We start from the raw sequence: 24832 nt of genomic DNA on the forward strand, positions 1-24832 counted from the left end.
GAAGGAAGGAAGGAAGGAAGGACTAGTATGATCTGCAAATAGGCCCAAGAATTATAAACACAATCTCTCTCTTTCTCTTTCGACATACCTTCTTTTCCTTTGCGATGCGTTCTGCCCGGAGAGACGCAACTTGAATCGGAGGCAGGGGCTTATCATAGTTGATGCCGCTAGAAACAGAGGAAAAATAGACAGGTAATAGATACAAAATAATAAATAAAGAGTCAGTTAGGTCAGGTGGGTAGTATAGAAATATATGACGAATGAGTGAATGAGTACATGAATAAATGAATGAACGATTGAGCAAGCGAGCCAAGTCAGATATTCTAAAAGAAAAGAAAAATAGGCATGAAGCAAGTTAATTAAACCCTGATGATTTCAGTGCTACGTTGCGTACATATAACACCTGACTAGAATAAGAAGATGTTGGGGTAAATATTCTGAACTCTAGATCAAGGCTCTCCAAACTTGGCAACTTGCAAGACTCGTAGACTTCAACTCCCAGAATTCCCCAGCCAGCATGGCTGGCTGAGGAATTCTGGGAATTGAAGTCCACAAGTCTTAAAAGTTGCCAAGTTTGGTGACAAGGATCTAGAGATCCTTGTTTTTTTTTCTACCTTGTCTTGCAACGTCTTACCTTTCTGCAAGGACCGAAGTGTGTTTTGGATTTTTCTGGAAAGGGTTCATGCCAAGTCTGAAATAAAACAACCCAAAAAGAGGCTTTGTTGGAAAGTCACGCAATTTAAAAACGCCACCTGTAATTAGATGCCAATCCAAGTTTGAAATGGAGGAATCAGCTTAAGCAGACAAATTAGTACCCCAAGTGAACCTCAGAAGGGGGCCTATCCAGGCACATCTTTTGTTCGTTAAGACATTCCTCATGCTTGTCTTGAGTGCACACTTCTATTATGTAACACGAGGCTGTATTTCTAGTTGATTAGATTTTTATCCTGCCCCTTACTACTTTAAAAGTAACACGAGGTGGTGAACGTACCTAATACTTTTTTCCTTCTCCTATTTTCACCACAACATACAGTACCTGTGAGATAGGCTGGCATGAGAGAGAGGGACTGGCCCAAATGCACCCAACTGGCTTTCCTGCCTAAGGTGGAACTATAACTCGCTGTCTCCTGGTGATTTGCTCAAAGTCACTCAACTGGCTTCTGTGCCTAAGGTGGGACTAGGACTCACAATCTCCTGGTAACTGATCCAAAGTCAACTTTCATGCCTTAAGCAGGATTTAGAACTCCCTGTCTCAATCAATCCAAATCAGAATAGAGCTGGAAGGGGCCTTGGAGGACTTCTAGTCCAGCCCCCTGCTCAAGCAGGAGACCCTGTATCATTTCAGACAAGTGGCTGTCCATTCTTCTTAAAAACCACCAGGGATGAAGCACCTACAACTTCTGAAGGCAAGCTAATAACTTATGACTGTCCTCAGTGTTAGGAAGTTTCTCCTTAATTCCAGGTTGCTTCTCTCCTTGATTAGTTTCCATCCATTGTTTCTTGTCCTGCCCTCTGGTGCTTTGGAGAATTAAGTTGACCCCTTCCTCTCAAATTCTGGAATATTGCTATCATGTCCCCCCCACCCTCATCCTTCTTTTCTCTAGACTAGCCAAACCCAAGTCCTGCAACCGTTCTTCACATGCTTCGGTCTCCAGGCCTTTAATCATCTTAGTTGCTCTTCTTTGCACTTTTCCCCCCCAAAGTCTCAACATCTTTTTTGCGATGTGGTGACCAAAACTGGATGCAGTATTCCAGGTGTGGCCTTACTAAGGCTTTATAAAGCAGTACTAATGCTTCGCGTGATTTTGATTCTGTGCCTCTGTTTATGCAACCAAGGATTGTATTAGCTTTTTTGGCTGCTGCCGCACACGGCTGACTCCTGTTTAAGGGATCATCCACTAGGACTCCAAGGTCCCTCTCACGGTTACTGTTTTTGAGCCAGGTTTCACATCTAATCTGTACTTGTATTTTTGGTTTTTCTTATCCAGGTGTAAAACCTTGCTTTTCTCCACATTAAAGTTCATTTTGTGGGATAGGGCCCCTTTGCTCAAGCCTGTCAAGATCTGTTGGGATCCTGAGCTTGTCTTCTGGGGTGTTAAGATCCTCCCCACTACACCTGGTTCTTCTTTATCAATATCACCCCTGGGGACTGTCTACTGGATTCAGGCCTATTAAGTATGGAAAGGACTCATTTTCTCCCTAGTGTTCCTTTATGAACTTACAGGGGTTTGATGGGCGGGCTCCTCTTCCCAGCGATTAATTTCATGATCTCGAAATGGTTTGTGTAGAGATGGGTGTGCGAGGCACCTTCGTCCTGGGCGTACAGCTGGTTGGTCCGAAGCGGGCGACTGTTCTTTGTCTAAACGTGAACAAATGACAAAACTTCATATGGGGAGCAAAATGGAAAGACACGGGGAGGCACTGGTCTATACACCAACCCTTGTGGGAGTTTCAACACAGCAATCTTCCCTAATCTGGCGTCCTCCAATTATGAGGCTATTAACAGTGTTTCTCAACCTGGGCATCTTTCCGAGAGTGTGGACTTCAACTCCCAGAATTCCCTTGGGTCTGGCTTCCCTAGATTAACACTTTATGATTACTGGAGATCAATGGGTTTAACCAAGGCTTTGAGCCAGGGCCTGGCTGAGGAATTCTGGGAGTTGAAGTCCACAAGTCATAAAAGGGCCAAGTTTGAAGACTCCTCCTGCTTTAAGCCAATGTTTCTGTATGTGGGCAATTTTAATAAATGCGGACTTCAACTCCCAGAATTCCCCAGCCAGCATATAGATTCCATCTAGACCAGAGGTTACTGTCTGGATAATTAGACAGTAATTAAATAATTAGATAATTCTTCCAATGGATAATTAGATAATTCTTTCAATGGATAATTAGTTCTTCCAATGAAGAAGGGAGGAAAGCCTAACGTAATTTTGAATGTGTGTTTCCCCACGTCTTAGGATAATGAACTGGAAGAGGCGAATGACTGCTTATTGATCTCTTCATTGCCTGACCTCTGATTTTTGATTTCCAGAACTAAACACAGCTGATTGTAGCATCAACATTTATGACAAGCTAGTTCCAATACAGCCTTTACGGTTGCCACACAAAGAGCAAATTCTCTTGGGCCATTCCTCAAACGCAGGAAGGTTTTCCCCATCACAGAGAAAATCAGATTATTTTTTAAAAAACAAAACAAAACAGTTTGCTGAACAAGCCACAACGGCCTGCCATAACACCATCGGGCTAGGCGGAAAACCACAACTGATAAACTCCACAGGGCCAGATCTATGCAACCTGTAAAGTCCAAATCGAGCCAACCAAATGAAGGCTTAGAGTGATGCTCGAACTTGGCCACGCATCTGTGCGCGGGCAAACACACCCACACACACAGAGACATGGAGCTTTTATCTTGAAATGTCGGTCTGCTAATCAACTTGCAAACTGTTCATTTGCAACCTCACAAACTTTTCAAAGGTTTGGGGGGTGTTTTTCCCCCCTCCCCTGGGAAGAAAAGGCTTAATATTTGTGATGTGAGAAAGAGGGCTCCAGAGCTTTGTCCCCTCATTGGTGTGTTTGTGTGTTATGTGGGTTATCCAATTTGTAGAGAACCACTCAGAAGGACCACTGCGTCTCCTAACAATACAGCTACCGCTAACGTGATGCTCAAATTCTGCAGGGGTTAATTTGAAGGGGGTGGGTGGGGTGGAGAGGAGGTGATACGTTACCTGAAGGGGTGTTGCAGGGATTAATTCATTAAAGTTCTGCAAAGCAATCAGATTTCAAAATGAAAAGTAAAAAAATAAAATAAAAAAAAACCAAAAAAAAACCCCAGCTAGTAACCAAAATTGTATTAACTGAAACCCCAAAAATTAAAAAAAAGAAAGAAAGAAAGGAAAAAAAAAATTCATGAGGAATGAGGTGTCATTTCTGGGGAGGTGGATGGATTCTATTGTTCTTTTCTTTTCTCTTTTTTCCCCTAAACAATAATTTAAAAAAAAAAAAAAAGATGATATTCAAACCGGGTGAGGAAATTGCTCAACCGCATGCTGGAGACACAAAAGGGACCACGAATCACGATCTACTGCGTCGGGAACGCGAAAATTAAAAAGGCGGAAGGCTTTGAAAGGGTGTTGAATTGGGTGGAGGGGGTTCAGGTGGGGAAATATGGACCGGTTCCTACTTCGGCTTGGGTCCCATCTCTGCGGACGCCTAAAGAGAGTCGGAACTGTCTGCATTGGAACAACAATTTATAAGTGCACACCTTATAAATGCTTTTAGTCTTCTTCTTAGGATTCGCTTCATACATAAGCTGTAAAATAAGAAGCAAAGTTTTGACTTTCCGCCACGGGTTTGGGGAAGGCGATTAGTGTCACAAAAATTAAAAAAAAAAATAGTAATAAAATCATCATCAAAGAAAAGGGAGGGGGGGGGAGAAAAACAAGGTCTGGGAAAAACAAAGGAAGTCCAGGTGCCTTTTGGGGAAAAAAAAAGCACCTTTGGGACAGCAATCTCCATAATAATAATTCATAATAATTCAAAGAAGTCCTTCGTGGAGTCGTGGGCAAAGGAGGGGCAGGCACAAGGCCTGGAAGGAGAGTGGGGGGGAGAGTCAGGCTCTGTCATCCCTGATGGGACCCCCAAAAAGAAGTGGGGAGCATGCTGGAAAGCCTTGGCACAAACTCCTGGGTCTCAGTCTCCGTGCCCGTCCGTCAAAGAGGCATCAGGGTTGGACCTAGCTCAAGAGGGCAGCCGGGCGGTCGCGGGAACATCTTAGCAATTTCTTAACAAGCAAAATAATAAGAATATTTCTTTTAAAAAGAAGAAGGAGGAAGAGGAGGAGGATAAAGCACCACACCAAAGCATCACACACACAGGCACACACACACACGGTCACACAGAGAGGGAACCGCTTCGAACGGGTTTCGGAGCGGGCCCGGCTTGGCCCCCCCTCCACCCCCGTTCGGCCGCAGGCTCAGAGAAGCGGCCCCGTTTGGGCTGGCACTCACCTTCCCTTCTTCGCGGGGAATGACGATGTTTTCGTAGCGGTTGCGGCACTGCTTGGGGGAGCGGTAAACCCGGCTGCAGGAGTTGACCACGTCGCTCACCAGGTCCCAGTTGGGGGTGTGGGCGGGGGACATGATGGCCAGGTTGAGTGGGAGCTCCAGCAGCTGCTTGACGGCCTGGAGTAAAGGTGGAAAGGCCGAGAGGAAGGTATCAAAATACGGAATAACGGGAAGGGGCCTTGGGAGTCCAACCCTCTGCTCCAGCAGGAGACCCTCAACCACTTCAGACCAATGGCTGTCCAGTCTCTTCTTGAAAACCTCCAGTGAGGGAGGAGGGGAGGGAGGGAGGGAGGGAGGGAGGGAAGGAAGAACAATGAGAAGGAGGAAGGAAGGAAGGAAGGGAAGGAAGGAAGATGGGAGGGAAGGAAGGAAGAACAATGAGAAGGAGGGAGGGAGGGAGGAAGGAAGGAAGGAAGGAAGGAAGAAGAAAGAGAAGGAGGAAGGAAGGAAGGAAGGAAGGAAGGAAGGAAGGAAGGAAGGAAGGAAGGAAGGAAGGGAAGGAAGACAATGAGAAGGAGGAAGGAAGATAGGAAGGAAGGAAGGAAGAACAATGAGAAGGAGGAAGGAAGGAAGGAAGGGAAGGAAGGAAGATGGGAGGGAAGGAAGGAAGAACAATGAGAAGGAGGGAGGGAGGGAGGAAGGAAGGAAGATGGGAGAGAAGGAGGGAAGGAAGAACAATGAGAAGGAGGGAAGGAGGGAGGGAGGGAGGAAGGAAGGAAGGAAAGGAAGGAAAACAGAATACAGAGTTGAAAGGGACCTAGGAGGTCTTCTAGTCCAACCCCCTGCTTAAGCAGGCGACCCTCTACCATTCTAGACAAATCACTGCTCAATTTCTCCTCGAAAACGTCCAGTGACGGAGCACCCAGAAATGCTTAATGTCTTCTTAGTCAAACGTCCTGTTCAAGGCAGGAGACCCTATGACATTCCGGACAAGTGGCTGTCCAGTCTCTTCATGGAAACCTCCAGTGATGGAGCACCCCCAACTTCTGGAGGCAGGTTGTTCCACTGGTTAATTGTTCTCACTGTCAGGAAATTCCTCCTTATTTCTAGGTTGCTTCTCTCTCTGATAAGGCTCCATCTGTTGCTTCTTGTCCTGCCTTCAGTTACTTTGGAGAATAGGTTGCCCCCGCCCGCTCACCCGCCCCCCCAGTCTGAAATGGTATAGGTTCTCCTGCTTGAGCAGGGGGCTGGATTAGAAGACCTCCAAGATTCTGTTCTGTTCTGGGATCGTTCTCTGGTCGGTTTGGTAGACCACCCCTCACCTGCAGGAGAGCCCAATCTTCGCTGATCAGCCACTCGGGGTTATCCTGGCCGGCTTCGGCTGCCGGCTTGACCAGGGTGGGCAAGGGCTTGGCAAAAGGGGTCTGCTGTTTGAGCAGGATGTTCTTCTTTTGCTCCTTGCCTTCCCGTCGCACTTTCAGCATCCCTGGAGTGGCGCGGTCAAAGAGGGAGCGAGGAGGGATGACCACCTCTCCGTGACGCTGCTTCTTCTTCCTTCCGGCGGCTGGGAGAGAAGGATGGCCACAGTCAGCAGGAGAACTAGAGAATTGTCTCTCTCTTTCTCTCTGTGTGTTTATGTGAGTGTGTGTGTGTGTGTGTGTGAAGAGACAAACAAGAGGGCAGCCTGGCCCAAACAGGTACAGCCTGGAACCAGGAAGTTGACTTGGATGGAGCCATAATTAGCTTCCAGGCAAAGGGGACGGGAGGTGCAGCCGATACACAAGGCAGAAGGCAGACGGAGCCCAAACCCCGCGCAAAGCTTACTGGAAGGGTCGGTCTTGTGCCTTTTGCGCTCTTTCCTGACGTACACGGGAGGCAGCTTGGATTCTGGGATGGGGACCGGCTCGTACATCAGACACATGACCGAGTCAATGTAAATGTCGTTGTCATCCTGCGGTGGGGTGGGTGGAGTCCAAAGCTGCAAAAAGCATCAGGAGAAAGTTAGCCTTGTTCCCTAAACTGTACAGGGATATACATATTTGTGTGTTTCACTGGAGGAGGAGGAGGAGGAGGAGGAGGAGGAGGAAGAGGGGGAGGAGGATGGAAGGAAAAGGAGGAGGGGAGGAGGAGGGGAGGAAGAGGAGGAGAGGATGGGAGCAGGAGAGGATGGGAAAAGGAGTAGGAGAGGAGGATGGGAGGAGGAGGTGGGAGGAGGTGGGNCCCAGAATTCCCTTGGGTCTGGCTTCCCTAGATTAACACTTTATGATTACTGGAGATCAATGGGTTTAACCAAGGCTTTGAGCCAGGGCCTGGCTGAGGAATTCTGGGAGTTGAAGTCCACAAGTCATAAAAGGGCCAAGTTTGAAGACTCCTCCTGCTTTAAGCCAATGTTTCTGTATGTGGGCAATTTTAATAAATGAGGACTTCAACTCCCAGAATTCCCCAGCCAGCATATAGATTCCATCTAGACCAGAGGATACTGTCTGGATAATTAGACAAGAGTTAACTCCAATGAAGAAGGGAGGAAAGCCTAACGTAATTTTGAATGTGTGTTTCCCCACGTCTTAGGATAATGAACTGGAAGAATGACTGCTTATTGATCTCTTCATTGCCTGACCTCTGATTTTTGATTTCCAGAACTAAACACAGCTGGGTGTAGCATCAACATTTATGACAAGCTAGTTCCAATACAGCCTTTAGGGTTGCCACAAAAAGAGCAAATTCTCTTGGGCCATTCCTCAAACGCAGGAAGGTTTTCCCCATCACAGAGAAAATCAGATTATTATTTTTTTTTTAAAAAAAACAAAACAGTTTGCCGAACAAGCCACAACGCCCTGCCATAACACCATCGGGCTAGGCGGAAAACCACAACTGATAAACTCCACAGGGCCAGATCTATGCAACCTGTAAAGTCCAAATCGAGCCAACCAAATGAAGGCTTAGTGTGATGCTCGAACTTGGCCACGCATCTGTGCGCGGGCAAACACCCCCCCACACACAGAGATATGGAGCTTTTATCTTGAAATGTCGGTCTGCTAATCAACTTGCAAACTGTTCATTTGCAACCTCACAAACCTTTCAAAGGTTTGGGGGGGTGTTTTTTCCCCCCTGCCCTGGGAAGAAAAGGCTTAATATTTGTGATGTGAGAAAGAGGGCTCCAGAGCTTTGCTCCCCTCATTGGTGTGTTTGTGTGTTATGTGGGTTATCCAATTTGTAGAGAACCACTCAGAAGGACCGCTGCGTCTCCTAACAATACAGCTACAGCTAACGTGATGCTCAAATTCTGCAGGGGTTAATTTGAAGGGGGTGGGTGGGGTGGAGAGGAGGTGATACGTTACCTGAAGGGGTGTTGCAGGGATTAATTCATTAAAGTTCTGCAAAGCAATCAGATTTCAAAATGAAAAGTAAAAAAATAAAATAAAAAAAACAAAAAAAACCCCAGCTAGTAACCAAAATTGTATTAACTGAAACCCCAAAAATTAAAAAAAAGCAAGAAAGAAAGGAAAAAAAAAATTCATGAGGAATGAGGTGTCATTTCTGGGGAGGTGGATGGATTCTATTGTTCTTTTCTTTTCTCTTTTTTTCCCCTAAACAATAATTTAAAAAAAAAAAGATGATATTCAAACCGGGTGAGGAAATTGCTCAACCGCATGCTGGAGACACAAAAGGGACCACGAATCACGATCTACTGCGTCGGGAATGCGAAAATTAAAAAGGCGGAAGGCTTTGAAAGGGTGTTGAATTGGGTGGAGGGGGTTCAGGTGGGGAAATATGGACCGGTTCCTACTTCGGCTTGGGTCCCATCTCTGCGGACGCCTAAAGAGAGTCGGAACTGTCTGCATTGGAACAACAATTTATAAGTGCACACCTTATAAATGCTTTTAGTCTTCTTCTTAGGATTCGCTTCATACATAAGCTGTAAAATAAGAAGCAAAGTTTTGACTTTCCGCCACGGGTTTGGGGAAGGCGATTAGTGTCACAAAAATTAAAAAAAAAATAGTAATAAAATCATTATCAAAGAAAAGGGAGGGGGGGAGGAAAAACAAGGTCTGGGAAAAACAAAGGAAGTCCAGGTGCCTTTTGGAAAAAAAAAAAGGCACCTTTGGGACAGCAATCTCCATAATAATAATTCATAATAATTCAAAGAAGTCCTTCGTGGAGTCGTGGGCAAAGGAGGGGCAGGCACAAGGCCTAGGGGGGGAGTGGGGGGAGAGAGACAGGCTCCGTCATCCCCGATGGGACCCCCAAAAAGAAGTGGGGAGCATGCTGGAAAGCCTTGGCACAAACTCCTGGGTCTCAGTCTCCGTGCCCGTCCGTCAAAGAGGCATCAGGATTGGACCTAGCTCAAGAGGGCAGCCGGGCGGTCGCGGGAACATCTTAGCAATTTCTTAACAAGCAAAATAATAAGAATATTTCTTTTAAAAAGAACAAGGAGGAGGAGGAGGAGGATAAAGCACCACACCAAAGCATCACACACACAGGCACACACACACACGGTCACACAGAGAGGGAACCGCTTCGAACGGGTTTCGGAGCGGGCCCGGCTTGGCCCCCCCTCCACCCCCGTTCGGCCGCAGGCTCAGAGAAGCGGCCCCGTTTGGGCTGGCACTCACCTTCCCTTCTTCGCGGGGAATGACAATGTTTTCGTAGCGGTTGCGGCACTGCTTGGGGGAGCGGTAAACCCGGCTGCAGGAGTTGACCACGTCGCTCACCAGGTCCCAGTTGGGGGTGTGGGCGGGGGACATGATGGCCAGGTTGAGTGGGAGCTCCAGCAGCTGCTTGACGGCCTGGAGTAAAGGTGGAAAGGCCGAGAGGAAGGTATCAAAATACGGAATAACGGGAAAGGGCCTTGGGAGTCCAACCCTCTGCTCCAGCAGGAGACCCTCTAGCACTTCAGACCAATGGCTGTCCAGTCTCTTCTTGAAAATCTCCAGTGAGGGAGGAGGGGAGGGAGGGAGGGAGGAAGATGGGAGGGAAGGAAGACAATGAGGAAGGAAGGAAGGAAGGAAGGAAGGAAGGAAGGAAGGAAGGAAGGAAGGAAGGAAGATGGGAGGGAAGGAAGGAAGAACAATGAGAAGGAGGAAGGAAGGAAGGAAGATGGGAGGGAAGGAAGAACAATGAGGAGGAAGGAAGGAAGGAAGGAAGAAAGATGGGAGGGAAGGAAGGAAGAACAATGAGAAGGAGGAAGGAAGGAAGATGGAAGGGAAGGAAGGAAGAACAATGAGAAGGAAGGAAGGAAGGAAGGAAGGAAGGAAGGAAGGAAGGAAGGAAGATGGGAGGGAGGGAAGGAAGAACAATGAGAAGGAGGAAGGAAGGAAGGAAGATGGAAGGGAAGGAAGGAAGAACAATGAGAAGGAAGGAAGGAAGGAAGGAAGGAAGATGGGAGGGAAGGAAGAACAATGAGAAGGAGGAAGGAAGGAAGGAAGATGGGAGGGAAGGAAGGAAGAACAATGAGAAGGAAGGAAGGAAGGAAGATGGGAGGGAAGGAAGAACAATAGGAAAGAAGGAAGGAAGGAAGATGGGAGGGAAGGAAGGAAGAACAATGAGAAGGAGGAAGGAAGGAAGATGGGAGGGAAGGAAGGAAGAACAATGAGAAAGAGGAAGGAAGGAAGGAAGGAAGGAAGGAAGGAAGGAAGGATAAGGCTCCATCCGTTGCTTCTTGTCCTGCCTTCATCCTTTGGCGAATAGGTTGCCCCCCCCCACCCCCTAGTCTGAAATGGTATAGGTTCTCCTGCTTGAGCAGGGGGCTGGATTAGAAGACCTCCAAGATTCTGTTCTGTTCTGGGATCGCTTTGTAGTTGGTTTGGTAGACCACCCCTCACCTGCAGGAGAGCCCAGTCTTCGCTGATCAGCCACTCGGGGTTATCCTGGCCGGCCTCGGCTGCCGGCTTGACCAGGGTGGGCAAGGGCTTGGCAAAGGGGGTCTGCTGTTTGAGCAGGATGTTCTTCTTTTGCTCCTTGCCTTCCCGTCGCACTTTCAGCATCCCTGGAGTGGCGCGGTCAAAGAGGGAGCGAGGAGGGATGACCACCTCTCCGTGGCGCTGCTTCTTCTTCCTTCCGACGGCTGGGAGAGAAGGATGGCCGCAGTCAGCAGGAGAACTAGAGAATTGTCTCTTTCTCTCTGTGTGTTTATGTGAGTGTGTGTGTGTGTGTGTGTGAAGAGACAAACAAGAGGGCAGCCTGGCCCAAACAGGTACAGCCTGGAGCCAGGAAGTTGACTTGGATGGAGCCATAATTAGCTTCCAGGCAAAGGGGACGGGAGGTGCAGCCGATACACAAGGCAGAAGGCAGACGGAGCCCAAACCCCGCGCAAAGCTTACTGGAAGGGTCGGTCTTGTGCCTTTTGCGCTCTTTCCTGACGTACACGGGAGGCAGCTTGGATTCTGGGATGGGGACCGGCTCGTACATCAGACACATGACCGAGTCAATGTAAATGTCGTTGTCATCCTGTGGTGGGGTGGGTGGAGTCCAAAGCTGCAAAAAGCATCAGGAGAAAGTTACCCTTGTTCCCTAAACTGTACAGGGATATACATACTTGTGTGTTTCACTGGAGGAGGAGGAGGAGGAGGAGGAGGAGGAGGAGGGGNGAAGGAGAAGGATGGAAGGAAAAGGAGAATAGGAGGAGGAGGATGGGAGGAGTAGAGGATGGAGAAGAGGAGGATGGGAGGAAGAGGATGGGAAGAGGAAAATGGAAGGAGGAAGAGGAAGAGAATGGGAGAAGGAGAAGGATGGGAGGAAAAGGAGAATAGGAGGAGGAGGATGGGAGGAGGAGAGGATGGAGAAGGAGAGGATGGAGAAGGAGGAGAGGAGGATGGGAAGAGGAAAATGGAAGGAGGAGGAAGAGAATGGGAGGAGGAGAAGAAGGAGAAGGATGGGAGGAAAAGGAGAATAGGAGGAGGAGGATGGGAGGAGGAGAGGATGGAGGAGGATGGGAGGAAAAGGAGGATGGGAGGAGGAGAGGATGGAGAAGGAGGAGGAGAGGAGGATGGGAAGAGGAAAATGGAAGGAGGAGGAGAATGGGAGAAGGAGAAGGAGAAAGAGAAGGACTTACTGGCATTATTTCAGTTTGTCCATCTGGTCCTTCGTAAAAATACTCCTGTAGTACCAGCAGGGATGGTGGTTGGTGGGGAGAGAGAGGGCAGAGAGAGGTGCAGTCAGTTCTAATGTTATGACAAATGTACCCCAAGTCTTACCACCCCTCTTAACAGCCAGATCAAAATAGGGAGACAGCTGCCGCCAGATCGGCTTCCCACTCCTGAACATCCTGGCGCTAAGTGGGAGAAGTTGATTGACGGCAACGGGAGAAGGGCGACATTGGAAAAGACGGCGGACGGCGATTGGGACGGGAAAGCGCAACAAGCACGAGTCTGGAAATATTTCCAGAGCTTCCAGACGACGGGATTTACCTTGTTGTAGGCGTCCTCTCGCGTGTACGTGAAAAGTTCTTCCTCCTTCCCTTGCAGAAATGTTTTCTCCTCTTCCTCTTTCAGCCCTTTCAGATGCCGAGTCTCCCATTTCCGTTTTGCTGTCCTGACTTCCACCTAGGCAGGAAAAAACAGAAAATCCAGTAAAAAGCAGAAAAAGTAGGTTCTGGGAGAGCCTGCACCCAACGCGCCACTGGTACGATATTTCTGCATAAAATGACTGCCTGGGGGGCTTCAGAGGATGCCTGTGTCTGTTGAAGGGGGCTGGAAATGTTGGCTTCCTTTGACAAGTGAGACTGATAAGAGCACAATCGTGTTAGCGCTCCTACTTCCCAGCATATCAACAGCCAGGCCGTTTGGTCTGGTGGTTAAGGCACCAGGCTAGAAAACGGGAGTCCGTAAGTTGTAGTCCTGCCTTAGGCAGGAAAGTTGGCTGGGAGACTTTGGGCCAATCACCAGGAGACTGGGAGTTCTAGTTCTGCCTTAGCCATGAAAGCCAGTTGGGTGACTTTGAGCCAATCACCAGGAGAGCTAGTCCTGCCTTAGGCAGGAAAATTGGCTGGGACACTTTGGACCAATCATCAGGAGACTGGGAGTTCTAGTTAAGCCATGAAAGCCAGCTGGGTGACTTTGAGCCAATCACAAGGAGAGGGTGAGTTCTAGTCCTGCCTTAGGCAGGAAAGTTGGCTGGGTGACTTTGGACCAATCACCAGGAGACTGGGAGTTCTAGTTTTGCCTTAGCCATGAAAGCCAGTTGGGTGACTTTGAGCCAATCACAAGGAGAGGGTGAGTTCTAGTCCTGCCTTAGGCAGGAAAGTTGGCTGGGTGACTTTGGACCAATCACCAGGAGACTGGGAGTTCTAGTTTTGTCTTGGCCATGAAAGCCAGCTGGGTGACTTTGGACCAATCACCAGGAGACAGTGAGTTCTAGTCCTGCCTTAGGCAGGAAAGTTGGCTGGGAGATTTTGGACCAATCACCAGGAGACTGGGAGTTCTAGTTTTGCCTTAGCCATGAAAACCATCTGGGTGATTGTGAGCCAGTCACCAGGAGACAGTGAGTTCTAATCCTGCCTTAGCCATGAAAGCCAGCTGGATGACTTTAGGACAGTCACTCCCTCTCATCCCAACCCATCTCACACGGTTGTGGTTGTGGGGGAAATAGGAGGAGGAAGGTGCGTTGGATATGTTTGCCGCCTTGAGTTATTTGTAAAAACAGTAAAGGCAGAATGCATGTGAATAAACACAAGTAAGTAAATAAACAGAGCTTACCTCGTTTTCTTTGGATTCATTCTCCTCAGCAGAAGCATGAAAGAATTCCAGATAATTCAAGGCATACTTTTCAATGGGGGTGAGCTGAAAAAAGGCAAAGAGAAGGCATAGCACGACCAATTCAAATATTAACGGGCAACAGATTAATGACCTTTGAAGTGGGCAGCAGAACGCCAATAAGAAGGATTTTAAAAAAAAACATGCTTGGTTTGCATTAATTTGGAGTCACTTGATAAGTAGAGCCACACTCTGTTTATCAAACTGAGAATGCAACTTCTTCTTCAGCTACAAGGGCTTGGTTTCGAAAGGGGCATAAATCTTCCGAAAATCTTTTAAACTCTTTTAAAAAGCAAAAGAACGGACAATTTGGACCGCTCTAGCCCAATCTTAAAAGAAGCATCTATTTTTTTTCTTAGAGCAGAATGCTTGCTGGGAAAAAAATCAGATGCATTAATTAAAAATAATAATAATGATAAGCAAGGCGTAAAAACGGAGAGCCAGGCTAGAAACTGGGAGATTTGAGAATTCTAGTTCTGTCTTTGGCCTGAAGCCAGAAGGGGCAATCTTAGGCCAGTCCTTCTGTCTAATCTTTAGAAGAAGGTAGCAAGGGAAACTGAGTAGTCATGCCAAGAAAACTGCAAGGGCCGGTCCAGGTAGAAGCCAGGAGTCCCCTCACTAATTAAAAAGCACAAGAACAGACAAATAGATAGCAAAAGGAACTGCTTCTTTGGATCAGGATTGAAAATATAGATGGAAACCAAGGGCACCTGATCAACCACAGCCACCAGCTCCTTCAGCAGAGACGGTTCCTCAAGATATTGTGCCTTTCCGAGTTCTGAAACCAGAGGCTTCATGGCCGATTCGCTCTCCCCATCCAGAACGCGTGAGTTCCACTCCTCCTCGTCCTCTTCCTTCTCTTCCTTCTCCTCTTCCTCTCGTTCGGTGCTTTTCAGGGCCTTTGGAAGACACAAAGCATCCTTTTTTATTTTTTTTCCTCCTCACCCTGTACTGATAGCACATATTAGATACATTCGTTAAATTTATTTGCTGCCTATCTCGCTGTGGCGGCTATTCTAGGCGGCTCACGACATTAAAAAGGGTTTTTGGTCGCCACGATGTAAAAGGGATGTTGAGACTCTGGAAAGAGTGCAGAGAAGAGCAACAAAGATGATTAGGGGACTGGAGGCTAAAGCATATAAGGAACGGCTGCTGGAATTGGGTATGTCTAGTTTAACGAAGAGAAGGACGAGGGGGGACATGATAGCAGTGTTCCAATATCTCAGGGGCTGCCCCAAAGAAGAGGGAGTCAGGCTATTCTCCAAAGCACCGGAAGGCAGGACAAGAAACTAACCAAGGAGAGAAGCAACCTAGAACTAAGGAGAAACTTCCTGACAGTTAGAACAATTAACCAGTGGAACAACCTGCCTCCAGAAGCGGTGAATGCTCCAACACTGGAAGTTTTTAAGAAGAGACTGGACAGCCATTTGTCTGAAATGGTATAGGGTTTCCTGCCTGAGCAGGGGCTTGGACTCGATGACCTCCAAGGTCCCTTCCAACTTTATTATTATTATTATTATTATTATTATTATTATTATTATTATTATTATTATTATTATTATTATGAAAAGGAAGTAAAATAACACAACGATAAACACTGAAAAGGAGCACAATGAGAAGACATCAATACGATAACCCAAAGAGGGATGGGTGGAGAGTAGAGGGCAAGGGGAGATTGATGGGAGTTTTGCCACCAATCCAGCATGGAATAAGAGGCGTAACTACCTCTGGTGTTTTCAAATCTAATTCTGCACCAGAAAAATATGGATTTTATATAACGGGAATACGTTAAGTTTGTTTGCCCAAAGAAGCAAAGGTGCACACTTTGTGAATTGATCTATCAACGGAAATAATATGTGTAGTTCTCAACTTACAACCAGGATGAAGCCTACCCATGATTGTCATAGGCCACGATGGTCGTAAAGCAGGTCATCACATCATCGACCTGATTTTACAATATATATATATTTTTGTGGTGGTGATGGATAAGTAAACACTGTGATGGTTCAGTGGAGCAATTGTTTGCCACTGAACAGTTTTGCCAAAAACCGGAGAAAAATACCGGTTTGGGGCAAAAATGCCGTAAAATGGGGTCACGTGATCCGCAAGATGCAAGAAATAGCCGTAAACACAGGTTGCCGACTGCCCCAAATGGGGTCAGCCATTGGAACTTCGGAACCAGGGCAGAAGTAGCCCTGGGAAGGGTCACTTGCAAGTTCGAGGGGTCGCTAAGCAGCCAGTCGTTAAGTCGAGGACCACTTGGACGTTAAAGATACCCTTCCAAAGGAACGTGTCGCCCAGCAGCTCAACTCTCAACCATTAAATCCAAAACACGAACGCTCCGCACGTTCTGACATCCGCTGAAAAGCTGTGTCCTTCCTCACCTCTATGAAGGGCCTGGCCACTTTGGGAGAGATGGTTTCGGATGGAGACGGCTCTTGCGACAGCATGACGAATTCTTCGGCTTTCACCCGGAAGCCCGAATCCTCCATCGGTGAGTGAACTTCAAAAAGTTCCTGAATTGTTTGCTGCAGAGAGAAGGGAAGGGAAGGCTTATTCCATCTTCACCTGTCTTGTTTGCTTACCTTGGTTCCTAGGTAGAGGTGAAAATTTCCCCTGTCCAATCGTGTCTGACTCTAGGGCAGGGGTGGGGAACCTTGGCTCTTTGAGGACTTGTGGACTTCAACTCCCAGAATTCCTGAGCCAGCATGGGGAACTATGTCCTCCTTTAGGACTTGTGGACTTCAACTCCCAGAATTCCTGAGCCAGCATGGGGAACTCTGGCCCCTTTAGGACTTGTGGACTTCAACTCCCAGAAATCCTGAGCCAGCATGGGGAACTATGGCCCCCTTTAGGACTTGTGGACTTCAACTCCCAGAATTCCTGAGCCAGCATGGGGAACTATGTCCCCCTTTAGGACTTGTGGCCTTCAACTCCCAGAATTCCTGAGCCAGCATGGGGAACTATGTCCCCCTTTAGGACTTGTGGACTTCAACTCCCAGAATTCCTGAGCCAGCATGGGGAACTATGGCTCCTTTAGGACTTGTGGACTTCAACTCCCAGAATTCCTGAGCCAGCATGGGGAACTATGTCCCCCTTTAGGACTTGTGGACTTCAACTCCCAGAATTCCTGAGCCAGCATGGGGAACTATGTCCCCCTTTAGGACTTGTGGCCTTCAACTCCCAGAATTCCTGAGCCAGCATGGGGAACTATGTCCCCCTTTAGGACTTGTGGACTTCAATTCCCAGAATTCCTGAGCCAGCATGGGGAACTATGGCTCCTTTAGGACTTGTGGACTTCAACTCCCAGAATTCCTGAGCCAGCATGGGGAACTATGTCCCCCTTTAGGACTTGTGGACTTCAACTCCCAGAATTCATGAGCCAGCATGGGGAACTATGCCCCCCTTTAGGACTTGTGGACTTCAACTCCCAGAATTCCTGAGCCAGCATGGGGAACTATGACCCCTTTAGGACTTGTGGACTTCAACTCCCAGAATTCCTGAGCCAGCGTGGGGAACTATGTCCCCCTTTAGGACTTGTGGACTTCTGGGAGTTGAAGTCCACAAGTCATCAAAGAGCCAAGGTTCCCCACCCCTGCTCTAGGGAGCGTGCCCAGCTCCGTTTCGTGGCGGAGGGAGCCAGCGTTGTCTAAAGACAATTTTTGTGGCCATGTGGCCAGCACGACTCTACACCAAAGGTGCAATGAACGCTGCTGCCTTTTTCACCGAAGTGGTACCTATTCATCTACTCGCCTTTGCATGCTTTCGGACCGCTAGGTGGGCAGAAAGCTGGGACGAGAATCTTTCATTTCTACACCCCTTCATTTCCCGAGCCTTTCTGGGGCCAGTCAAGTAGTCAGACTTCCCCAAAGCCACCGGCCCCAAACTAAAACCTGCCTGCCCTTTTCAACAAGGAGATTACCTGCGTTAGAAAGGCCATGGAGTACTCGTTTCCCTGAGCAGCTACTTCTCGGATCAGATCCTTGGTCCCATTTTTTAAGAGTTTCTCTTCCACCGAGTTCCCACTGACCAGCCTGGAGAAATCAGAGAGGAAGCATGGCTTTACAAGGAGGGGCCAAAGACAGTGTCTGGGAAAAACAGGAAGGCCGTGGATAATACAGGTAGTCCTTGAGTTACAACAATTTCGTTTAGTGCTGTTCGAAGTTACAAGGCACTGGGAAAAAAATGGCTGTTTTTCATACTTATGACCATCGCAGCATCCCCACGGTCATGTGGTCAAAATTCAGATGTCATGATTCCGACAGATGCAATTCTTCAAAGAACCTTGAGGCACTGTTAAGGAGTCTTTAATCAAAAGAGCATCGCTTCTACACCAGTGTTTCTCAACCTTGACAATTTTAAGGCATGTGGACTTCAACTCCCAGAATTCCACAGCCAGCATGGGAGTTGAAGTCCACATGCCTTAAAATTGTCAAGGTTGAGAAACACTGTAAGACGGTCATCCTCTCCCCTAAGCACACAGTATCAAAAGCACAGTTCCTCCCTAATTAACGGTCATAAATCACATTCTCCAATTAGTTTGAATTGTAAGCTTTCCCTCCTGTTTAACAACCGGCCAAATTCTTCTCTTCTCTTCTTTCAAAACAGCCTTGAGAGGCAGTCTTCCTCCCCTCCCCCCCACCCCCAGCATCAACCAATTCTAACCCTAAAGTAACACACAAGTTAAAGAAGCAAAGCTGCATCTCCCTACGTTGTCAAGCCAGAACATCCGATGTTAGCAGCACTGACATCCGACACGGGGCAGCTGACTCCCATTGATGACGGTCCCAGGATCATGTGATCACTTTTTGTGACCTTCTGAGCAGCAAACTCAATGGGCAAACCAGATTCACTTAACCACCGTGTTACTAACTTAACGACGGGAGCGACTCCCCTTAGGAACGGTGGCAAGAAAAGTCGTACGGAGGGGCAAAAACTCACTCAGCGAAGGTCTCAAATGTCAGATGTCTCACTTAACAACAGAGATTTTGGGCTCGGTTACGGTTGTAAGTCCTAACGAATAACAATGATTTGGAAGGATAGAGTTAGGCCCACCCTTTCCTCCAGGGTTGTGTCTTCCTTTTCGCTAGCATCACCTGTAAATGTGGATGTCCTTGCACCGGCCAATCCGATCGCACCACTCCTGAGCTTTGGCTTCCATCACCGGGTTTAAATCGTTGTCGTAAAACACAACGGTGTCGGCCTCCACAAGGTTGACGCCCGTGGAGCGGCTGTGGGAAGAGAGGATGGCGCAGAAGAGACGTTTGTCTCGGTTGAAGGTTTTCATCAGCTCCTGATAGGGAGAAAGGACACACTGGTTGCCGAAGCTGACGACTAGAACCGGAAAACAGGATCTGCCCCATCCTCGTTGGCTAACAGCTAAACATGGCTGGATTTGCCCAATGAAGCAGGCAGAAATCCATGTCTTGTGAAGTCTGTGTCTGGATGCAAACTGAAACCTAGGATGAACAGGCTGCAGGAGCTGTGTATGTCTAAAAGTCTAAAGAAGAGAAGGCTGTACACAGTTCTAGGCTGCATTAACAGAGGGATAGAATCAAGATCATGAGAAGTTATTAATATCACTTTACAATGCCTTGGTAAGGCCACACTTAGAGTGCTGCATCCAGTTTTGGTCACCACGATGTAAAAAAGATGTTGAGACTCTAGAAAGAGTACAGAGAAGAGCAATAAAGATGATTAGGGGACTGGAGGTTAAAACATATAAGGAAAGGTTGATGGAATTGGGTATGTCTAGTTTAATGAAGAGAAGGATGAGGGGGGACATGATGGCAGTGTTCCAGTATCTCAGGGGCTGCCCCAAAGAAGAGGGAGTCAAGCTATTGTCCAAAGCGCCCGAAGGCAGGACAAAAAGCGACGGATGGAAACTAATCAAGGAGAGAAGCAACCTAGAACTAAGGAGAAACTTCCTGACAGTTAGAACAATGAACCAGTGGAACAACCTGCCTCCAGAAGCGGTGAATGCTCCAACATTGGAAGTTTTCAAGAAGAGACTGGATCAGCCATTTGTTTGAAACGGTATAGGGCCTCCTGCCTGAGCAGGGGGTTGGACTAGATGACCTCCCAGGTCCCTTCCAACTCTGTTATTCTTTGTTAAGTCTGTTACAGACCTGAATGTGATAGGTGAACTTGCTCACTGGGTGCAAAGGGGCTTCCTCCCACAGGGAGCATGCTAAGGGGAGAGTTAAAGAGGTCAACGCGTGTCAAATTCTGGAGGGAGTGAGATAAAGAGTGAGACACACCTGGCGCTCCTCCTGGTTTGCACATTCGTCGATTCTCACGTAGGTGAGGAAATGGAAGTTGAGGAACCGTTCCAAGATGTCCAACATGAGCATCATCTGGGACAAGATCAGCACCCTTCGCCCTTCCGACTTCAGCTTCTGCAGTAAGACCGCCAGGGCTTCCAATTTCCCTGCGATGCCAGAAGAAGAAGAAGAAGAATCAGATTTGGGAGCGCGACGTCCCCGGTTAGGTGACGGACAGGCGCACCTCGAGCTGTTGCCTCTACCTGCATCGTACTGGATTAGACGGAGGTCAGGAAACGGAAGCAGCCGGGGCATGGTCAGCTGATGAAGCTGGTTCAGGCAAGGCAGCGTCTTCTCCCTCAGGTTGTGCCGGAGGAGTTTCATCCGATGGCGATAAACGGGGGGAAGCCTCGCCATGTGCAAAGACGGAGGAGCGGCCACGGCAGCGGGCAACACGCAGAGGGCCCTTGGAAACAAAGCACAGCCACGGCAAATGTTCCTGGTGGGGCCATGTTGTGACCCGCACGATTTCAAAACCCTTCAAAACCCTGTGGGGGTCCTGGGTGCTCTCTGAGCTTGGTTATTTTCTTGCAGATGTTTCATTACCCAAACGAGGTAACATCATCAGTGCTTGAAGGGAGAGGGGTTTGCAGGGAGGAGGAGGAGGAGGAGGAGGAGGAGGAGGAGGACTGTGGGGTCCTTGGTGCTCTCTGAGCTTGGTTGTTTTCTTGCAGACGTTTTATTACCCAACTAGGTAACATCATCAGTGCTAGTAGGGAGAAGGGTTTGCAGAGAGGAGGAGGAGGAGGTGGAGGAGGAGGAGGAGCAAGAGGACTGTGGGGGTCCTTGGTGCTTTCTGAGCTTGGTTGGTTTTTTTTTCAGATGTTTCATTACCCAAACATCATCAGTGCTTGAAGGGAGAGGGGTTTGCAGAAAAGAGGAGGAGGAGGAGGAGGAGGAGGAGGAGGAGGAGGAGGAGGAGGAAGAAGAAGAAGAAGAGGAGAAGGACACATCAAGCTGGAGATGAGCTCAAAGCTCAGCTGCGTAACTCCCAACTCTGAATGAGGTACTGCAACTAGACATTACACAGGCAGGTCAAGAGTGACCCAACATCTGGCAGGTTGAAGCTCCCCATCCTGCTCTAGAACCACCTGGCTGGTTACAGAGGAACGGATGAAGGAGCAGATGCCTTTTCGGTACCTTACGACTTGTAAGGATGGCCAAGAAACCCGCGGCTCTTTAGTAGCAAAGAATGGGAGAAAATATACCCACCTCCCAACTACAATCATCTGAGGCTCCAATCAGTTCCCTCAAGAGCCCATAAAGATTAACTAAATCAGGGCTCTCCAACGTTGGCAACTTCTAAGACTTGTGGACTTCTGGGAGTCGAAGTCCACAAGTCTTAAAGCTGCCAAGGTTGGAGAGCCCTGAACTAGACAACCACCAGGGCTTTACACAATCCCACAAGTGCCCTTTATTAGGAGGAAGCTCCAGCCAAGGACGGAGCTTGGAGTCACCTGCTGATGGTGTCCCTCAAGGACTGCTGCTGCTGTTCCAGCTGCCGGGTCAAGCCTTGAAGAGGGTCTTGATGATCTCTGGAGAGACGGCAGTTGACAAAGCCAGCCCACCTCCATTTGCTGGCCACGGTGGAGAACTGAGGGGTCGTGTTGGAGTCGCCCACCAGGGAGCAAACCCTACGGAGGTCCTTGCCGTAGACGGGTGCCCTGGAGCAACGCCGCTCGTTGCAAGAAAAGATCCTGTCCAAGCGCTCTTTCAGAAGCCGGTTTTTCTCCTCAAACGACTCCTTGGTAGCAGAACAAAAAGAAGAGCCGTGAGAGAAGATTGCGGAGCGAATTCACACTCTAAAATTAGAAAGATAAAAGTTCTATGGCTGCCTGCTGCTACGATCTACACTGAATTGCAAACATTCAAATAAGGATCTATCGGGTGACCTTCTATGTACAGTGGCAAGTGTCCCACCCTAAAGGAAAGTTAGGTTTTCGGGTTTCATGATTACAATTGCACTGATCCTCCATCTCAGTTTCTACCGGGGGGGGGGGGAGGTTGTCTTCATAGTGTTTTCTATATTGCTTTAATAGTCGTCGTCATCGTCATCATCATCATCATCATCCTTTGCAAAAAATCACCTTACTCGGTACTGACTCTATATTCAAACTTGGGTCCTTACTTGGGTCCTTGTTTAGGACTTGAACTTTTAAGGTTTTACCAGACTGAATTGAATTGAAGATTAACAAAATAAAATAATAAAATAAAATAAAAAATAAAATAAAAATAAAATAAAAATAAAATAAAATATAAAATAAAATAAAAAATAAATTTAAATAAAATAAAATAAAATAATAAAATAAAATCACCATCAGTCAATTGAAAAAGTAGCCTTAAATCATTTTGTTATGAGATGGGTGTCAAATTCAAGAAAAAAAGAAAGAAAGAAAGAAAGAGAAAGGGAAGGAAAGAAAGAAAGAAAGAAAGAAAGAAAGAAAGAAAGAAAGAAAGAAAGAAAGAAAAGGGAGGGAGAGAGAAAGAAAAAGAAAGGGAGAGAGAGAAAGAAAGGGAGAAACAAAGGCAGAAAGAAAGAAAGATAGAAAGAGGGAGAGAGAGAAAGAAAGAAAGAGAGAAAGAAAGAAAGGGAGAAAGAGAGAGAAAGAGGGAGAGAGAAAGAGAGAGAGAGAGAGAAAGAAAGAAAGAAAGAAAGAAAGAAAGAAAGAAAGAAAGAAAGAAAAAAAAAAAAAAAAAAAAAAAAAAAAAAAAAAAAAAAAAAAAAAAAAAAAAAAAAAAAAAAAAAAAAAAAAACCAAGACCATGGTACACTGCATACACTCCACCAGTTCCAAAAGGGGATTCCAAAGAGACCTTCAGGATGAGGCCCTGGTTCACAAGTGCAAACTAAGTCCCAGTACCTGGGAGTGTCCGCCATGAATGCCAGACTTCAGGGATGAAGCAGAGTCTCCCGACGCCAAACTGGCCCCCAGGCTTCTTCCTGGAAACACAGACTCAGATGTAAATCAAGTGTCCCTACGGCTCAGGCATGCCCTCATAAACGACTTCGCTCTTGAGTCAGGCTGTGGAGGACGCGGGTCGCATTCCTACAGGTAGTGCTTGACTTACAACAGTTTCTTTACTGACCGTCCAAAGTTACGACGGCACTGAGAAAAGGGACTTCCGACCGTTTTTCCACACTCGGAGACTGTTGCAGCGTCTCCCCCCCACGGTCAAAATTCAGACGCTTGGCCACTGACTCATATTTATGACGGTCGCAGGGTCCCGGGGTCACACGACCCCCCTTTTGCGACAAGCAAAGTCAATGGGGAAGCCGGTTCACTTAACAACCGAGGGACTAGCTGAACAATTGCAGTGATCCACTTAGTGACTGTGGCAAGAAAATGGGGCAAAACGCATTGAGCAACCGTCTCGCTTAACAACAGAACTGTTGGGCTCAATTATGGCCGTTAAGTCGAGGACTACCTGTGCTCTGTGCCCCGATTTATCAGCGGCATCCTTGCATCTCACTACTTACTAGTCGCCAAGTGTGATCAGAAATCTCACTTAAGTGAGATTACCTTCAATCAAGATCAGGTGAGACACTAATGCCACTCTGTAAAGCCTTAGTAAGGCCACACCTAGGATACTATAACCAGATTTGGTCTCCACACTATAAAAAGAGGTTGAGACTCTAGAAAGAGTGCAGAGAAGAGCAACAAAGATGATTAGGGGGACTGGAGACTAACACATATGAAGAACGGTTGCTGGAATTGGGTAGGTCTAGTTTAATGACAAGGACTAGGGGTGACATGATAGCAGTGCCTCGATATTTGAGGGGCTGCCACAAAATGAGGGGGGTCAGTCTATTCTCCAAAGCTCCTGAAAGCAGGACCAGAAGCAATGGATGGAAACTGACCAAGGAGAGATTCAACCTGGAAATAAGGAGGAATTTTCTGGCAAACAGAAGTTATCTTCAGAAGTTGTGGGAGCTTCATCCGCGGAAGTTTTCAAGAAGAGACTGGACGGCCATCTGTCAGAAATGGTGTAGGGTCTCCTGCTTGGGCGGGGAGGGGGGGGCTGGACTAGATGACCTGCAAGGCCCCTTCCAACTCTGTTATTCTAATTCTAAAAAATTCTAAGGGCGCCGCCTTCCCGAACCAAAGCTTTATAAGGGGCACTTAAGAAAAAAAAAGTTTGAACGTTCACATTTGCGGTTCGCAAACGTCGCTGGCTGCGCTTGCAGTGGCTTCGCTGACAGTTCCGGTCCGTTATTCTCTTGTTGACGCTCTGAGTGTAGGAGCAATACAGGAATTGGGCAGGTAAAGGTGGACGGATGCAAAGAGAGGCTCCTTACCTGGCTGAGCTCCTGCCGAGGTCTGCAAGCCCACCGGATGCTGGTTCCCCAGTGCGTTCAGAGAGTTTTGGACACTCCCAGGCTGGGGCACTGTCTGAACCACCACAGGGCCCTGGGGCCTGAGATACTGGGGACCCGGAGCCGAAACGATTTGCAGGACACTGCCTGGTAGGTAGAAATTTGAGATGGAGGAAGTTACTGAAGCAAGACTCTCTCCCGCTGATTTTTAACATCTCGTCTTAGGCAGAGTTTACAGCCACTGCAACGTCCCCGTGGTCGCGTGATCGACATCTGGACGCTTCTGGCTTTCTGTGCTTGAAACTTTGATTTTGGGGTTTTACTGATGAGATTGATTTGTTATCTAGAAACGGCTAGTTGAGATTACTATGGAAAAGTCACGTTTCGTTCTACTGCAGGGCTCTTCAAACGTGGCCCTGTTGTACGACTGGTGGACTTCAAC

The 24832-nt window shown here is 47.7% G+C and overlaps 1 protein-coding gene across 1 annotated transcript in view; it reads right to left on the reverse strand.

Moving 5' to 3' along the window:
- EP400 (E1A binding protein p400) overlaps positions 1 to 24832 on the reverse strand; it is a 71135-nt gene that overhangs the window by 10450 nt on the left and 35853 nt on the right. Inside the window, exons 24-43 of the mRNA XM_029286703.1 lie at positions 24373 to 24537; positions 22937 to 23016; positions 21534 to 21820; positions 20280 to 20482; positions 20014 to 20183; positions 18850 to 19046; positions 17676 to 17787; positions 16138 to 16281; positions 14464 to 14652; positions 13697 to 13780; positions 12410 to 12544; positions 12055 to 12099; positions 11324 to 11477; positions 6326 to 6567; positions 5007 to 5180; positions 4262 to 4309; positions 3726 to 3761; positions 2223 to 2359; positions 635 to 691; positions 89 to 167 (exon numbers count right to left, since the gene is read on the reverse strand). Of these exons, the coding sequence (XP_029142536.1) occupies positions 89 to 167; positions 635 to 691; positions 2223 to 2359; positions 3726 to 3761; positions 4262 to 4309; positions 5007 to 5180; positions 6326 to 6567; positions 11324 to 11477; positions 12055 to 12099; positions 12410 to 12544; positions 13697 to 13780; positions 14464 to 14652; positions 16138 to 16281; positions 17676 to 17787; positions 18850 to 19046; positions 20014 to 20183; positions 20280 to 20482; positions 21534 to 21820; positions 22937 to 23016; positions 24373 to 24537 (2738 nt within the window). The remainder of the gene's footprint in view (positions 1 to 88; positions 168 to 634; positions 692 to 2222; positions 2360 to 3725; positions 3762 to 4261; positions 4310 to 5006; positions 5181 to 6325; positions 6568 to 11323; positions 11478 to 12054; positions 12100 to 12409; positions 12545 to 13696; positions 13781 to 14463; positions 14653 to 16137; positions 16282 to 17675; positions 17788 to 18849; positions 19047 to 20013; positions 20184 to 20279; positions 20483 to 21533; positions 21821 to 22936; positions 23017 to 24372; positions 24538 to 24832) is intronic.

The sequence above is a fragment of the Protobothrops mucrosquamatus genome, unplaced genomic scaffold (genome assembly GCF_001527695.2).
Source record: "Protobothrops mucrosquamatus isolate PMUCROS unplaced genomic scaffold, P.Mucros_1.0 scaffold4644, whole genome shotgun sequence".
Lineage (NCBI taxonomy): Eukaryota > Metazoa > Chordata > Lepidosauria > Squamata > Viperidae > Protobothrops > Protobothrops mucrosquamatus.